This window comes from Geotrypetes seraphini, chromosome 15 (genome assembly GCF_902459505.1).
Source record: "Geotrypetes seraphini chromosome 15, aGeoSer1.1, whole genome shotgun sequence".
In the NCBI taxonomy this organism is placed as follows: Eukaryota; Metazoa; Chordata; class Amphibia; order Gymnophiona; family Dermophiidae; genus Geotrypetes; species Geotrypetes seraphini.
In genome coordinates, this window is record NC_047098.1 from 58,792,793 (window position 1) to 58,811,503 (window position 18,711).

General features: G+C 42.7%; 1 protein-coding gene across 6 annotated transcripts in view; it reads left to right on the top strand.

Annotated features, from left to right (window-relative positions):
- The window catches only part of AUTS2 (activator of transcription and developmental regulator AUTS2), a 1,593,647-nt gene that overhangs the window by 1,036,441 nt on the left and 538,495 nt on the right, over positions 1-18,711 (top strand). For all 6 annotated transcript variants that reach the window (XM_033921209.1, XM_033921212.1, XM_033921211.1 and 3 more), the window contains one exon: positions 8,455-8,484. In XM_033921209.1, coding sequence (XP_033777100.1) covers positions 8,455-8,484 — 30 coding nt within the window. The remainder of the gene's footprint in view (positions 1-8,454; positions 8,485-18,711) is intronic.

Below are 18,711 nucleotides of genomic sequence, written 5' to 3' on the forward strand. Positions count from 1 at the left end.
CAAGCTGTACTGCTGAGCAGCATGAGCTAAATGCTGAGCCACCCATTCTATTCCTATGGGCGGCTCGGCATTTAGCTCATGCTGCTCGACAGTGCAGCTTTATAAAAGGTGTGTGTGTATGGGGGGTGGGAGGTTAATTAGGAATTATGGAATAGCATACAGCCAGATGTACATGCAAATTTTAATGGGTACCAATTAAGAGAAATAATTGGTTGTTAACAAACATTTACTGACATTATTTGGCTTTCTAGCCAATGAATTGCATGCACATCTTGGGAGTAAGCTCAAATTTTGGTATCAAATCTAGGCTCCATATATTCTTCTAGTATTACTACCGTGTTTCCCCCATTATAGGACCTCCTCCTTTAGTAAGACACCCCCCTTTTTTTCCCCACCTGGGAAATATAAGCCCCCCCCCCCCCCCCGAAAATAAGGCACTATTTGGCAAGCATGTCTTGGTGATCCAGAGTACTGGTACAGTACCGTATGCGTGGTCACACAACTTCCTGCTTCCGCTGTCCAGGAAAACAAGCCCAGGGACAGCCTCTGTACACCGAGGCCCTGATTCTCCAAAAGTGCGTCCCGATTTTAGGCAGCTGTAGACGTCCTACAGCTGTCTAATCAGCCAATCGGGATGCACGTTTTTTTAAAAAAAATGCTCCCCAGGCAGGCCGCCCGGGAGAGGCGTCCTATACTAAACGCCGATTCTGTAACCGGCGTCTTTAGAGAGTCGGGTTAAATTAGACGCGGCCGCTATACTTATGGCAGCAAGGGATCTCCCTGCTGCAATATGTATAGCGGCCGCGGTTGTTGCGGCCGCCTGTCCCATCACCGACAGGAGAATGCCTAACTCCTCCTGTTGGAACCCCGAGCCCCCTCCCCCCCAAACTCGTAATCGCCGACAGGAGGATGCCCAACTCCTCCTGTCGGAACCCTGGACCCCCCTCCCCCCCCAAACTCGTAATCGCCGACGTCTGAAGCATCTCTGATGTTGTGATGTCAGAGAGGCTTCCGATGCAGAAGTGGATAGCGCAAGGAGCCCCCAACCCGTGGCTTTGAACAAAAGAGCCGGCTGCTGCTCCAAAAGGAAGAGAATGATCGCCTCCAGACCACGGGCCACAAATAAAACCTGGAGAGCCACACGCGGGCCGCGTGTTTGAGACCGCTGCCTTAGAGGGAACACTGCCTAGGACCCTGGGGGAGCCCGGGCCCCCTGTCACCTCCTGGCCCCTGAATGCAGGACTGGTAGTACTGCCCTGATGGCGGCCCTGCAGGATCGTGGCAGAGTGAATGTGCTTCTGAAGACGACAGAAGCCTGCAAGGATAGCTAAAACACCGGCAATCCTTTCTGCAGGCTGCTCCGCTGCTGTAATTAAAGTAAAGGTAAGACCGTGAGGCCAGGTAGCTCTTTGGGGGGGGTATGCATGCCTTCAGAGGGTGCAGGCCTTCATGGGGAGGCAGGCTGGGAGAGGGAAGGAAAAAAGGAAGGGGAGGACAGAGATGGAAGATGGATGGTTAGCACTGAGAAAGAAGAAAATGACAAATGGGCAGGAGACCCTGGCAAGCAAGTTATCAGAAGACAATCAGAGCATGAGACCAACATGATTTGAATAATGACCAGAGAACAAAAGGTAGCAAAAATAATTTAATTTTCTGTTTGTGATTACAATTTGTCAGATTTGAAATGTCAGAGCTGGTGTTAGATCGTGAACGTGAGCTAGGATTTAACAGAGAGAGGAAAAGTCTTTTTTGTTTGTTTATTTATTTCCACCACAGCGCCAGTGTGGGTAGGAGAGGGCAAAGGGGGTGAAGATGCTATAAAATAAACCCACCAGGATGTTTGAAAAAAAACAAAACAACTAAACAAACCCAAAAACACCCAATTAGGCAGGAAAATCGAATCGAAAAATTGATTCAATAGGCTGAATCGAATCAAATCAAAAAAATTTTTTTCCTGAATTGTGCAGCACTAGTGTATACTGCTTTCCAGATATTGTCTCCTTTATGTATTTGTTTAGAGGTATTTAGTGATTCATTCACCTGAGGGCTTATACTCACCTAGGAGCTTTGATCACCCTACCCAAATGATTCTAGTTTATAACCTTCTTCAGTAGGTTAGTCAGTTCTTTGATAGCATGGAACTTTGCAATTCTGGAGGCCACATTACAGTAAAGATGTGCGCAGAATTGAATCGGTTCAGCGGACGGCCACTAGGATGATCTCGGGGCTCAAGGGTCTCTCATACGAAGAGAGACTGAACAAATTGCAGCTCTACACTCTTGAGGAACATAGGGAGAGGGGAGACATGATCGAAACATTTAAGTGTCGAAGTGGAAGATGATATTTTCTTTCTCAAGGGACCCTTGGCCACAAGAGGGCACCCGCTTAAACTCAGGGGTGGAAAATTTCATGGTGACACCAGAAAGTATTTCTTCACAGAGAGAGTGGTTGATCATTGGAACAAGCTTCCAGTGCAGGTGATCGAGGCAGACAGCGTGCCAGACTTTAAGAATAAATGGGATACCCATGTGGGATCCCTACGAGGGTCAAAATAAGGAAATTGGATCATTAGGGCATAGACACAGGGGGTGGGTAAGCAGAGTGGGCAGACTCGATGTGCTGTAGCCCTTTTCTGCTGTCATCTTCTATGTTTCTATGTTTGCAGCTTATGGGGATTCTTACAAGTACTTATGACCTGGATGGCCACTGTTGGAATCAGAATACTGGGTTAGATGAACCTTTGTTTTCACCCAGTAAAGCAAAGCTTATGTTCTTATGATAGGCAATCACCATGTTATTAACTCAAATTAAGAGTGTTTGTGATTAGCTGTTTTTAGCTATGTTTCATTCATCAGATGAATGTGCAGCCTGAGAAAAGAAGCGTGGTTCCCATAAAGTCATCCAGGAATCAAGAAAATAACAGCCAAAAGAACCAGCCAGAACCAGGCTAAAAAAGTTTATTTAAAAAAAATAAGTGTTTGCATGGTCCCATGTTTTAATAAAAGCCCAACATGTTTCTGCAACAAACTGCCTGCATCAGGGGACACTCGATTTTTATAAATTTTAATTAAACTTGAAACTTTTGTTCATTTTTGTTTTTGGATTAATGTTGATATTTTGTTTTTCATTTTTAATCTTTTTGGGGACTGTGAACATTAATTTATTGGCTTTTTCTTCTTTGTAATATATTTAGTATGTAAATAATTGTTTTATAAAGGTGGTTTCGTTAGATTGTGAGCCTGTTGGACAAATAGGGAAGTTTCCAAGCACCTAATATTAATATTTTTACTGTTTGTGAACCGCTGTGAACTTCAAAGAGGTATTGGCGGTATACAAATAAAAATTGTATTGTATTATATCTGAGACAAGTGCTAGGCAGACTTCTCCAGTGTACGTCCTGATCATGACTGGATAGATGTGAATGGTCTGGATTGGGGCTTCAATGTTAACTCCAGTAGTTAGGGTCAAGGCCACCGTTAGGCAGGCTTCTACCGTCTTGTGCCCTGAAAATGACAAGAACAAGTCAAGATGAATTATGTATGCGTAATATCACATCATGCCAAAGATGTGGAAGAAACAATATATTTTCTAGCCTATATGACAGCTTCAGGTGGCCACACAGACATCTGAGCAGAACAGAGAGGCCCATCGTTTGGGGATTCTGGTTGGTGATTACATCTACAAAATGGATGGGGGCTGCGAGCTGTTCACACTTTGTGTTTTGACCTTGTTAGAGCTTGCATTGTCATTTCTCTCATTGCGACTGTTCTATATACTGTTTTGCTCCTGTTGATATTGTATGACAACCTGCAAGTCTTGTTGTGTTATGGTGGGCTGGTGCTGCCCGGCTGTTCCCTGTCTCAATAAACATGATATTAAAAAAAAAAAAAAGAACAGAGAGGCCCTCTAGGGCAGATAGGGGCAACTTTGGTCCTCGATCCATAATCCAATTGGATTTTCAGGATTTCCCCAATGAATATGCATGAGATCTATTTGCATGCGCTGCTTTCAATGTATATTCATTGGGGAAATCCTGAAAACCTGATTGTTGGTTACTTATTTGTGTGTATTTTTCTTATGAACAATTTTTTTTTTTAATAATAATCCTAAAAGATGGATTCATTGTGCGCAAAAATGTCTAGAAATTGCAATTTTTGAAAATAAAAGATTTTTTCTGTGTTGAAAATGGTCCTTTTCTTTACAGGGTTTTGGGGAGGTGTTTCCCAAAACGTCCAAACTCAGACTTAGACATCCAATTGAAAATGCTCTTCCTTGTCTGATATAAGGTCTGCGTTAGCTATCAATATTGCTGTACGATCTGTGTTTTTTGAACTGTGATCCTCCATGAGCTCATCTCTTTGGCTTGGTGGGATATGTTGCCATGTTGGGATGATACAGGACAGGTAGTTATCAAAGATTCAAATTGGCGGGTTTAAGATCATCTGGAAGCACTGGATGAAGGCGGACATATGTACTCTAAGTGATGTAATTTATGAGGGAAAGCTGCTTGATTTTTCACGACTGCAACAAACATTTGGTATTGCTAAAACTCAAAGTTATAGGTGGTTGCAGTTGAAGCAGGCCATTCAGGAGGGGTTCCCTGACTGGAAAAATCTTAAAAATCAGTATAGTTTGCCATTCCTGTGCTTCCAGGCAGATTTCCTGGGTCACCAGGCCGCTCAGTGGTATAAATTAATATCTGGATTTTTGAATAAGAAACCAAAAACTGGTCTTCGTGACATTTGGAGCATTGAGATAAAGCATCAAATTACTGCGTCTCAATGGCCACGAATCTGGACTTGGAGGATGAGATGTACGGTATCTGCATCTATGAGACAAACGTGGTTTTTCTTGTTACATAGAGCGTGTTGGACTCCGGTGAGATTACAGAAATTAGATAGTTCCAAGTCTTGAACCTGGGACATTGGATCATTTATTATATTATTGTCCCTTGATACATCAATTTTGAAGATCCATTTGGGATCAGGTAAACAAAGTAATGGAAAATCCAGTGGCACTAACATATGACACTGTGCTATTTGGCACTATGATGAGAGCTAAAAGCCAAATATCATCTCACAATAATAAACTTCTCTTTATTATGACAGGGGTTGCCATACAGCTTATTTTAAGGAATTGGAAAAACTGGGATAGATTGAACTATACCTTTTGGTGGGAGTCTCTGTCGTGTTTTTAAAATGGAACGTATTATGGCTATACAACAGGGACATTACAAAAAGTTTCTGAAGATTTGGGAGCCATTGACAAAGTTTTGCAAAGAGTGATTGTTGATTTTGCTCTTTGGTCATACACATCCAGGGTGGGTTGGAACATATTTTTAATTTCTTAATTTGAGTGCACTTTTTGAATATAACTATGGGGAGGTGCTATTATTCTTGGCTTCAAAATGAATAAAGAATAAAAAAAACCCAACCCCAAAAAACGAATGTGAACGTTGTCAGCCATTGCGATAGGTCAGCCATTACTGTTTGACATAACAGTGGCCATTCTCATTGTCTGCTCATGGGGATGTAACAAGGAATTCAGTTGTAATTCCACTTAGCTTAAGAAAAAGCGTAACCATTATATTTTAGAGATCTGATTTTGTCTTTTGTGTCATATTCATGTAACGGTAGTTCCCATGCAGTTCCAGCTGATTGATGGAAAAACAGGCAGACTGCAAATGACGGGGAATATTGCAGTAACACTCTTTATTGGCTTTCCTCCAGGACAGTGGATTTCTGTCCAAATCAGTCAGTACATAAATACAGGCTAAACAAAAGTGTGAATTAATTCAGCTTCCCCCTGCCTACCCTCTCCACCCAACCCAGAGCATCATTTCATTTTCTCCACCTGCATTGCAGAGGTGTGATTTGGCAGCTAAAACAAAGAACCAGACTTCTAAAATTCTTGATTTCCAGTCCAAGCTCTGCTGCTGATACCTGTATGACTTTGGGCAAGTCATTCTGTATCCATCTGCCTTGATTTTTTCGTCGTATCTTGGGGGAAATGGTTCTGAAATGTGGAGTTTCCTTCCTCTTTTGGACATGTGGTTTTAAGTTCAAGTTGTGAGCATGGCACAATTAGACAGACTCTCTGATGATATGATGAGCAGATGGAACACAGCTTGAGCTTTACCATCTGTATTTTTTTTTCTCCTTGAGGGAGAAAGAAGTGATTCTAGTTAGAAAACCCAGAGACAGAGCTAGGAAGTCATTCGGCAGGAGCCTTCATGGAACCTTAAGCATCATATGGCCAGATGATTAAGTTCTGGAGGGAAATTATCAGGGAAGGGGGGAAGCTATTTGTATCAGCCTAAAGAAAGCATTCAGAGGGTCTCTGACCCAGATTTTCTTTACCAAACTTATTTATTGACCGGTAAGTGGATTTAACTAAACTAAACTAAACCTTAGGTTTGTATACCGCACCATCTCCACAAGCGTAGAGCTCGACATACCTTTATCAGTAGCAGCTTGAGTTACATTCAGATGTTCTGGTTATTATCCTGTCAGGTTCACAATTTAATTGTGTTCCTGAAACAATAATTCCCAGTTGAATTTACTGGTTGCTCTATCATAATCTGCTTTGTGTTCTAACAAGGATTTGGCAGTACAGAACTCCCCCGAAATTTACGGGGGTTATATTCCAGGAGCCCCCACAAATTGTGAAAATCTGCAAAAAATGGATGTGGTCCAAAAATGCCTGATTTCCTTTAGGGCCCACCTCCCCGCTCTGTTTCTGGCTTCTCTGTTTTGGTTGCCGTCGGCTGGAAAGGCTCCTTCGCGTGTGCGCGCTCTACCTTGGCAACTGCCTCCGATCTCCTCTCTCTTCCCCTTCCCCAATCTCCCTCGCAGTGGCCGCGCTAATAAATAATCAATGGTGAAAGCAGCAGGAGGACTGAAGCCGCAAACTCCGAATTGTGAATTTGCGGGGGGGGGGGGGGGTACTGCATATAAATATGGAACTTGATAGTTTAGCTGGTAGCAATCAGTGAGCCCTGGCATTGAATTTCTGGGCTTCTGGAACCGGCTTTTATGAGGTTCTATTTATGCAGTTAACCTGGCTGGTTATTTTATTTAAAATATTCATTATCTGCCTAAAACCTAGGTGGTTGACAATAAAATATGCATAATCAATTGACCAAATGAACATCGCCCTTAAGCTGTAATAATGATACAGTCAGAAAGCTCACCAAGTTCATAGCTCTTCTTTTTAATTAAATACCTGGACAAAGAAATAAGGCCCACTTTTATGAAGCCACGTTAGGCTTTTTTATTGCTGGCCGTGGCGGTATTCGCTCCAACGCTTATAGGAATTCTATGAGCATCAAGAGCTGGCGATAAAAAAGAGCCTAACACAGCTTTGTAAAAGGTGTGTGTGTGTGTACGAGTTGGCGGTGGGGGGGGGGAGGGGTAAGTTTTTAACAATTTCCTATACCTCACAACATGATCACATAAATGTAAATTCCCAGGCATATCATTCCACATAACTGGGCCAGCCAATGAAAAGGAGGACTTTGCTGTATTAGCATAATGGACCTCTTTGCGTCTTCCTACAACAACATTCAACTGTCAGATCTCAGTGTATGTCCTGGCTTGTATATGTGTACAATTTCATTTATCCCCTGATGTACCAATTTTATTAACATAAGAATTGCCGCTGCTGGGTCAGACCAGTGGTCCATCGGGCCCAGCAGTCCGCTCACGCGGCGGCCCTTTGGTCAAAGACCAGTGCTCTAAATGAGTCCAGCCTCACCTGTGTACGTTCTGGTTTAGCAGGAACTTGATGTCAGAGGAAGAGCCAACACTGGCACGATAGCAGGTTGAGGGTTTCTGTTCACGGCAGGAATGTTACAGAGGTATGGGGGAAGGGAAGCCGTGTGCACACGCGGCGGTGGGAGGCCGGGAAGGAGAGGACAATGGGTTCTTAAGCCCTCACCAAGACGGCGCCCGGGGCGGACTACCCTCCCCCTTACTACGCCACTGGGTGGACTGATTTAGGAATTTCTAGTTGGTATTTTCTTTTAGTTTCTATCATTATTGTTGGATGTTTTTTTTTCCTTTTTCTTTAAATGGACTAGTCAACAAAAGTGGTATAAAATCTAATGAGGATGATGATAGAGTTCCACATATATAGGGACTTTGCAGCAATTCTTAATGGGGAAATGCTTTCGTTTGAAAATTTCCCAGGAAAGGCTAACCAGAGGCTGTACGCAATGTGAAGTATAACATATGCAACTTCATAGAATGACAAAGCTACAGACATCACTGTCTCCCCTGACCTCTTAGCACTTGTACCCAAAGAAAAGTAGGCATTTTATTTCAGACAGCCTTTTTATCAGGGTAAATGGATTTTGAAAAGTACCATCGTTAAGTACAGAGGTGTTGAAAAAGAAATGCAATGGTGGGAGTGGAGAAAATATATTAATTTTTCTCTTTTCTTTACATTTTTCAGTGTGACAGTGACAGTGACCAGGGGGAGAAGGTAAGAAAAAGATTGCACGTGTTAACACCCCAAGCTTGTAACTTAAGACTTAGCTGATCACTGTTATCCTGCGTGAAAATGTGTGAGTAGTGCTATACTGGGTATAGCTGAATGTTATGCAAAGTGCACCATGTGCGTTATTTCAAATGTTTCGCTGATGTTTAAATGTAAAGTGCTGGCAGGGCTTGGGTTAGCAGCAGAGATCAGCGGCAAGAGGCAGCATCTTCCGGCACTGGCATGTCCTGTGGGTTGGTGCTGTGTGCCCATGCCAGATCGCGGTAAAGGTTTGGGTTTGGGTTTGGGCGGGCGGGCGATGCCAGTTCTCGGGGGGGGGGGGGTTCGTGAGAGGGGGAGGGCGATGCCGGTACTCGGGGGTAGGCGCCAGTGGCCTCTGGGGTGGAGGTGGGGTCTTTTTGGGATGTGATGTGATGGGGTGGAAGCGAGCAGCACCGGTGGCCTCGTGGGGCACGGTGGGGGGGGGGGTCTGTGGAACGAATCAAGCGAGTTTCCCTTACTTTCTATGGGGAAACTTGCTTTGATATGCGAGCACTTTGGTTTACGAGCATGCTTCTGGAACGAATTATGTTCATAAACCAAGGTTCCACTAAATTAGAAACTGACCCTCGCAATCCAGGTGTTCACCCTCAATTTGTATTTATGGAGTGGTTGTTGATATCTAAGAACAGGAAAAAAATGTGTAAATGTTTGATTATTTTGTGGGCTCTCTCATTTTCACCTCCATTTCCTTGGCATGGGTGACCATTGACCAATAAACAGTGTTCAGGTAAGTGCCAGGTAAGTGGAGGAATTAAGAGTACACTGCTTGTTTGTAATTAATTGGTTGATTTCTATCATTGACAGAATCTGCTTACTTTACTTTATTTATTTATATCCCGCCTTTTCCAAGGCGGATCACAATAAGATACAAACGTAATCAAAATCACCTATGTTTCAATAATGTCAAACATCACAACACATACAAATAATATAAAACCCCATAAAAATCGCAAAGAGGCTACCAGCGCCTCCCCTAGACACATACCAGTTTAGGTCCCTTATTTCATCCTTCAGAAAAATGTTTTTTCAGCATTTTCTTAAAATTGCATAAATTTCTTTGCTGTCGTATGCACTTAATAGAGTTACAGCTGTAAATAGGTTATTCATTTTCCAGAGAAATTGGAATGATAGGAGCATAATGATAGGACTCAATAAAAGTAAGAGAAGAGCCATATGAAACTGTACTTTCCATTGTTCATGGGCAATATGTTTATCTATCTACCCTATTCCTGAACATAATTTTTTAACTGAAATGGAAACTGAATAGACAGTTCCCCAGAGAATCCAAAGAAATGGACAGAATATTTACAGGTAGCCCCATGGGGATAATTTTATAACAGTGGGCCTATATATATATATATATATATATATATTTACATATATATATATATATATAACACTGCGGTCAGACTAATCTTCGGTCTAAAGAAGTTTGATCACGCCATACTTCAAACAGCTACACTGGCTGCCGATGGAACCTCGTGTAAAGTTTAAGTTTGCCTGCCTCTGTTTTAAAGTTTTCTACGGTCTAACCCCTAAATACATCACTGACCTCTTCTCCTTCTCAGCCAACAAACACAAGAGAAGCTCCCACTTGCACTTCGTTTCTCCCCCGGTTAGAGGATGCAAACTAAAAAAACACCATGAGCACCTTCTCTCACATCAAGCTGCTCTATGGGGTAAAGACCTAGAACAACTCCTAATGCCCACCACTTATGAGGTATTCATGAAACGCCTCAAAACTCACCTATTCCTGAAATACCTAGACAGCTGACCCACTTCTCTCTTTCCCCTCTCTAACGGTGTTCCTGCCCTTTCTCCCCATTGTTCCCACATCCCTTAAGTTAACTCAACTTGTACGTCAACTCAACTTGTACTTCACTAATCTTTTGTAAACCGCATAGAACTTAACGGTACTGCGGTATATAAACTGTTATTATTATTATTATATCAATTCCCAGAGGGCATCTGGGTGGTGTCTATTCTGTAAAGGGATGTGGTATGCAATTTATTTATTAATTTATCTCACATGTTTTGGACATGTCCTTTGATACGCCAATGTTGGAATGTTGTTTTTTCCTAAGTTGAGCAAATGTGGGGAATTGATTGGCATTGCAATAGTTATAATACATTTTGAATTTTTGATGTTAAACATCCTATTCCAAGAGGCCTAAAAGGCTTTCTTCAAAGAACAATCTTATCAGGTTTGAAAGTCATACTTTATCTTTGGATTGGACCCTTAAGAATGTTCTAGAATGTTACACATTTTAACATTGGAAAGTCTACAATTATCAGAATGGGACACTAGACAGGGAAGGCAATTTTTTACTATTTGGTAATCTTATTTAGATACATTAACGCCACACACTCGCAGTCGCATATTATTTAATATTTAATTACAGTTCTAAAGTGGGGAAAAAGGGGAGGGAATTGGGTATATTTGCTTTTAGTGATATTGTTTCTTATATATTAACTCTGTAAATGTTGGGTTTCTTCTTGTATTTAAAATGATTTTTTTTTTTACTATTTTGTTTGTATTTAAAATTTAATAAATATGATTTACATTAACATGGGCACAAGCCCTTCTGCCAGTCAAAGAGCTGGTGCAAGATACTTGTGTCTCAATATAGTGGTCTATAAGTTGCCACACTCTGCCCAAACTCCACCTATGAATATGCCTACCTATCAAATACATGCTCTCTAAGATATGAGTATTTACAAAATAGCGCTTAGGTGGAATTTGGGCATTTATGTACATTTGTAACTTTCTCTGGGAATAGGCGACTAAAGTAGCAGATCCAAAACATTGGATATATGCCATTGTTCTAATTATTTATGTGTAATATCCATATGGGGGTAATTCTATCAGCTGTGTGCTAACATTTATGTCTCAGTTATGCACTTAAAGGTTTAGAATTCTAGCATATACATGCGTGTTTGCACACATACTACTTTTATGCTACTTATTTCTGAGGCAATGCACCTTTTTTGCCAGATGAAAGATAAGGTCTGAGACTGTGTTATTAATGAAAAGGCGAAGAACATAATAAGGTGCTGGTCGCCTGTGTATTTTAGGGTTTGTACTTCTTGTATTATGGGAGGTTTTGTATTGTGGGAGTATGTATTGTTGATGGTGTATGTAAGTTTGTAACTTGCTCTCGGTAAGGGCGGGATATAAATGAACAAACAGTCCACCTAAACAATAATCAACATAATACAGTCATTGCATCTTCCAACCCCACCACATTCTTCTAGCCATGTTAGTATACAGCAGGGCCTACGAGTATGTTGGCATTTCTTGGTTAATGATGTGATTCTCAAAAGCTGCAGACTGTTACAAAGAATTTCAAAGGAATAGAGATTCCTACACGTCAGTGAGTCCTGTTTTCTTCTAGAAAATATTCAGATCATGGGAGTTAGCTGGGCTGGCGCTGAGCTCGGATATTCAATGTTGGGCTGTTTCTGCTGAATATCCAGTCTTTTATTTGACCGCTAAAATCTTATCTGAGTGTTGGCCAACTAAGTTTATAATGGCTGAAGATAGAGCAGCTATTTAAGTGGCCTGATTTGGCCGCTGGACTTAGCTAACCAGCAGCTTGAAGTTCACTAGCCACTAACCGCTAATATTCAGCATCCATCTCATGCTAAATATTGGCACTTAGGGAAAGGGAGTGGAGACTTTTATATTGCCTTCTTGTGGCTTTGGCATTTCAAAGCTGACATTCAAAATGGTGGGCAATGGAGGATTAAGTGATTTGCCCAGGGTCACAAGGAGCAGCACTGGGATATGATCTCAGAACCTCTGGGTGCAGAGGCAGCAGCTCTACTGGTGAGCCACACCTTCAGTCTGTCCCACTATGGCAATTATGTGAACTGAGTATAGGACAATCAAGCCATTGTGACATCACTGATGAGGTTGGCTCTTAGTCATTGATGGAATGAGGCATTATGACATCACAATCTCAGCTCTGGAATGTTGCTACGCTTTCGGTTTCTGCAAGGTACTTGTGACCTGGGTTGGCCACTGTTGGAAACAGGATACTAGGCTTGATGAAAGGGAAGGGGAACGGGGACTTGTACATAAGAACATAAGAATTGCCGCTGCAGGGTCAGACCAGTGGTCCATCGTGCCTAGCAGTCCGCTCACACGGGGGCCCCAGGTCAAAGACCATTGCTCTAAATGAGTCCAACTTCACCTGCGTACGTTCCAGTTTAGCAGGAACTTGTCCAACTTTGTCTTGAATCTCTGGAGGATGTTTTCCTCTATAACAGACTCCGGAAGAGCGTTCCAGTTTTCTACCACTCTCTGGATGAAGAACTTCCTTACGTTTGTACAGAATCTATCCCCTCTCAGCTTTAGAGAGTGCCTTCTTGTTCTCCCTACCTTGGAAAGGGTGAACAATCTGTCTTTATCTGCTAAGTCTATTTCCTTCAGTATTTTGAATGTTTCGATCATGTATGGCGACCAGTGCTGGACGCAGTACTCCAGATGAGGGCACATCATGGCCCGGTACAATGGCATGATAACCTTCTCCTATCTGTTTGTGATCCCCTTCTTTATCATTCCTAGCATTCTGTTCGCCCTTTTCACCGCCGCCGCGCATTGCACGGACGGCTTCATCGACTTGTCGATCAGAACTCCCAAGTCTCTTTTCTGGGAGGTCTCTCCAAGTATCGCCCCGGACATCTTGTATTTGTGCACGAAATTTTTGTTACCAACAAGCATCACTTTACACTTATCCATGTTGAACCTCATTTGCCATGTCTATGCCCATTTCTCGAGCTTGATTATGTCACGTTGCAGATCTTCGCAATCCCCCTGTGTCTTCACTACTCAGAATAACTTTGTATCATCCGCAAATTTAATCACCTCACTCGTCATACCAATGTCCAGATCGTTTATAAAGAAGTTGAAGAGCATGGGTCCAAGCACCGAGCTCTGCGGCACCCCATTGGTGATGCTCTTCCTGTCCGAGTATTGTCCATTTACCTCCACCCTCTGTTTCCTATGCTCCAGCCAGTTTTTAATCCATGTGAGTATTTCACCCTCAATTTCATGGCTCACAGTTTTCCGAGTAGTCGTTCATGTGGAACCTTGTCAAAAGCCTTCTGAAAATCCAGATGTACAATATCGACCGGGTCACCCTTGTCTATCTGCCTGTTCACTCCCTCGAAGAAGTGCAGCAAGTTCGTCAAACAAGATCTGTCTTTGCTGAAACCGTGCTGGCTGGTCCTCATCAGACCGTGTCCGTCAAGGTGATCAATGATGCGGTCCTTTATCAGTGCTTCTACCATCTTTCCCGGTACCGAGGCCAGACTCACTGGTCTGTAGTTTCCAGGATCTCCTCTCGAACCTTTTTTGAAGATTTGCCACCTTCCAGTCTTCCGGAATTTTTCCCGATTTGATCGACAGATTGGCTATTAGTTGAAGCAGTTCAGTTATAGTCCCTTTCAGTTCCTTGATGACCCTTGGATGGATGCCATATGGTCCCGGGGATTTATCGCTCTTAAGCCTATTGATCTGTCTTTTTCCTGTCTTTGTTTCCAACATATAGCCTGTGTATATCCTCTTTGGTAAATACAGACGCAAAAAATGTGTTCAGTTTGTTGGCGATTGCTTTGTCCTCCTTTAGCACTCCCTTTATTCCATGGTCATCCAACGGTCCCACCACTTCCTTCGCGGGTCATTTCCCCTTAATATATCGAAAGAATGGCTTGATGTTTTTTGCCTCCTTGGCTATTTTTTCCTCGTAGTGTCTTTTGGCCCCTTTTTACGCCTTATGGCACCTGCGTTGAAGTTGTTTGTGCTTATTTCATTTTTCATCCGTTCTTGACCTTTTCCATTCCTTAAATGAAGCTTTCTTGTCTCTGATCGCTTCCTTTAACTCTACAGTGAGCCATGCTTGTACTTTTTCCTCTTGGATCCCTTGTTGATATGCGGTATATATAGATTATGCACCTCGGTGACTGTGTCCTTAAAAAGGGACCAAGCTTGCTCTAGCGATTTTACAGCGCTTATCCTCTTCTTAATCTTCTTCCTCACCATGAGCCTTATCCCTTCATAATTCCCTTTTCAGAAGTTCAATGTCATGGACGTCATTCTGGACCGATGTTTTGCCCCTGCGACCAGGTCGAAGCAGATCATGTTGTGATCGTTGTTTCCCAGCGTCCCTTCTACTTATACACCTTGTGCCGGTCCTCGCAGTCCATTTAGAATTAAGTCCAGAATTGCATTTCTTTTTGTATTTTCCTTGACAAGTTGTTCCAGGAAGCAATCGCCTACAGCATCCAGGAACTTGGTCTCCCTAGCGTAGCAGCTCTACTAGTGAGCCACACCTTCCCCCTTAGGCGGCTAAATACTGCTGAGCATCGGGCAGTCTGTGTATCCACCTTTTGTATTGTGATATTGCAATTGTGTACCTCTTGGACAAACCTATTTCTCGATATTCAGTGCTATTTAGCTAGCTAGAAATGACTCTTGGCCGTCTAAATAGCACATAGCTGCCTAGGCGCCAATGGTGCAGTAAGTGTGTGTGTGTGTGGGGGAGGGCGGTCCGCCCTGGGCATGGTCTTCCTAAGGGCACAGCATCTCTCTGACCCACCCACCCCCTCGCCCTCCCCCATACCATTTTTTTACTCCCCGATGCGAGATTTATGCCTGTGTTGGCATCAGCACTCTCTCTGATGTCACCTCAGAGACCTGCGTCTAGGAAGTGACACCAAAGGGCGAGCCGACACCGACATGGGCGTGCTGCTCACTGCGGAGAAGTTAAAAAGGTACGGGGAAAGGGAAGGGGGCACACGCATTGCAGGGGGGTGAGTGGTACCGCTCTCCCTCACTATGTCACTGCTAAGCGCTGCTAATCAGCGCAAGATGGCCACTGAATATTAGAAGTTAGTGGATAGCTGGCTATCCACACAATTCAAACCACTGGCCAGCTAAGTCAAGCAGTGAAATTGGGCTGCTTAAAGAGCTGGTCTATTTTTGGCTGCTATAAACAGCCGGCCACAGCTAAGTTTTTAGCGGCCACAAATAGATTGGATTTTCAATAACGGTCACTGGAAATGGCCTGGCATTAATTATCCGGGCTCAGCTCCAATTCTGGGTGTCAGCCTCGCTAATTCGTGTAGTCTGAATATTGTCCCCCTGATAGTTACTGCCCTTTTTATAATTTCACAGCACAAATCTCACTGCACATAACATAACATAACTTTATTCTTCTATACTGCCATAACCAAAAAGATTTCGAGGCAGTTTACACCAAAGAAAGCTGGGCAGCCAGCCAAATACAGAAATGTTATAGAAATACAAGTGCTTCGTAAAAGGATACAAAATACAAACATTTATTTAAAATACAATTTTTAGTAATGATGACCTGTGTTAGGAGATGAATTTATCAACCAGCGTCTCCTTAATTGCTTTCTGAAAAACAGCAATAAGACAGCATAGCTTGACAAATGCATTTACCTAACCAAGACTGCTGTTTACCTGCTTGAAACGCTAGGGTCCTGTCCAAAAAAGTCTTGTATCTACAACCATTAGTTTTTAAGTAAGCAAATAAGTGTAAACTTCTAGTTTCCCTCGTCGGAATATACAGCACAAAGTGTGAGAGAAGGTAAGTTGGAGACAGCCCTAATATCAGCTTAAAACGGTGTCAGGTCAAAAGCGCGCCGGGACAAAGGTGCGCCCAGACAATTGAGCACAGCGCGCGCCGCCGCACTGCTCTAAATTACTGTTTTTAGGGCTCTGACAGGGGTGTGTGGGGGGGAACCCCCCACTTTACTTAATAGACATTGCGCCGTGTTGTGGGGGCGTTGTGGGGGATTGTAACCCCCCACATTTTACTGAAAACTGAACTTTTTCCCTGTTTTTAGGGAAAAAGTTCAGTTTACAATAAAATGTGGAGGGTTACAACCCCCCAAACCCCCCCATAACGCCGGTGCGATGTCTATTCAGTAAAATGGGGGGGGGGTTCCTCAACAAAAACCCCCGTCGGATCCCCTAAAAACTGTAATTTTGTGTGGCGCGGCGGCGCGCGCTTCGCTCAATTGTCGGCGTGCGCTTTTGTCTTTCGCGCTGTTGTCTATGAACCGCTTAAAACAGATACAAGAAAATTTAAATAATATCCGTGCCTCCAACGGTAGCCAGTGCAGCAAAGGATAGTAAGGACTAATGTGGTCATTCTTCTTCAAACCAAAATTCAATCGGACAGCCGTATTCTGAATTATCCTCAATTTCCTGTAATCCATCACTAGAAGTAAAATCCAGTGATTTCTCAACATATTTTTTTTTTTTGGGGGGGGTTTGTGTCAAAGTCATTACATTTCATACCTCATATCTGATATGAGTTTTGTAATTATTAAGTGTTTTCATTGTTCCTAATAATCTCTATAATTTTGCTATAACCAATAGAAAAAGTGTTCGCCTACTGTTAAGACACACCAAAGTCAGATAACTCAGCTTCATCAATTGGCAAATGGAAGCCTTTTTTTTCTTGGCAAAACATTTATAAGCTACCTGCCAATGATGGTCTATAAATTTTAATAGCATCCGTCCCATACCTATATTGACATATGTGAAGTATGAGTGTGGGTGTTCCTATGTATTGAGTGGCAGCATTCCAGAAAATAATAAAACCCTGAGCATAATACTTATGATTTCCTGGTATAAGTGAGAATTCCTTCATATAGGCCCCCCTTTTATCAAGCCGTGATAGGGATTTGTATCGCCAGCTGCTTCGGGAAAAGCTCCGACACTCTGTGAGGAATTCTATGAGCGTTGGAGCTTTTACTGCAGTGGCTGGCAATTAAAAAAAAAAAACCCTAAGTTCTCCTTATACAAAGGTGCGTTAGGGCCTTAGCGCGCACGCTAGCCGTTATCGCCTCCTCTTCAGCAGGCGGTAGTTTTTTGGGTAGCATGCGCTAAAAACGCTAGCGCACCTTTGTAAAAGGAGCCCTAAATGTGGCTTGATAAAAAAAAGTTTCACAATGTTATTTTATGACATTTAAAATTAAAATAAAATATTAGACCCTAAACATATAGCAGAGAGCTTTTAAAAAAGGGAGATATTTGAACAGAAAAGAGCCAGAGCTGAAGATGAGTGATTCATATTATTCACAGGCAAGGGAAAGATAGTTACCAGCAGGAGAAATCGATGGAAATAAGCAACATTTATACAGCATAATAAAAAAGGAGAGTTAAGAAATCCAACTGAATGAGCAGATGGCAGAATGGGGAAAGCAGGAAGAAGCAGCTCAGATTTGAGAAGGTGTTTAAAGATAGTCAAGAGTCAGTGATCAATGGATAATGGAGTAGAAAGTGCAGAATGTAGAAAACTGTAAAACAGCTTGATGAGGAAGGGAAGGGGTGGAAGGACGTTGAGTTTACAGAGAGTAGGGAGATAAAATACACTGAGAAAGGATTGTGGCAGAGAATATATTGGAACATAAGAATTGCCGCTGCTGGGTCAGACAATCGGTCCATCATGCCCCTCGGTCAAAGACCAGTGCCCCAACCGAAACCAGCCCTACCTGCCTACGCTCCAGTTCAGCAGGAACTCATCTAACTTTGTCTTGAATCCCTGGAGGGTGTTTTCCCCTATAACAGCCTCCGGAAGAGCATTCCAGGTTTCCACCACTCTCTGGGTGAAGAAGAACTTCCTTATGTTTGTACGGAATCTATCCCTTTTTAACTTTAGAAAGTGCCCTCTCATTCTCCCTGCCTTGGAGAGGGTGAACAACCTGTCTTTAATCTACTAAGTCTATTCCCTTCATTATCTTGAATGTTTCGATCATGTGCCTTCTCAGTCTCTCCTCTTTTCAAGGGAGAAGAGGCCCAGCTTCTCTAATCTCTCACTGTACGACAACTCCTCCAGCCCCTTAACCATTTTAGTTGCTCTTCTCTGGACCCTTTCGAGTAGTACCGTGTCCTTCAAGTACATAAGAACATAAAGCAATGGCAGTAGTTGTTTAGGAGAAAACAAAGGAACGATCCAACAAATCTGCAGTGAAGAGTCAAATGACAAAAACACGGGAAAAAAAATGCAGATGTGATGTTCAAGGTACAAAATCTTGTCTGGAGAAAATACAATGTGGCAATCCAAACAATGGTTCTCGTATGTGAAGACATAGGACCTGGCACGGTCCATATTTCAGAAAACACTCCTTCCT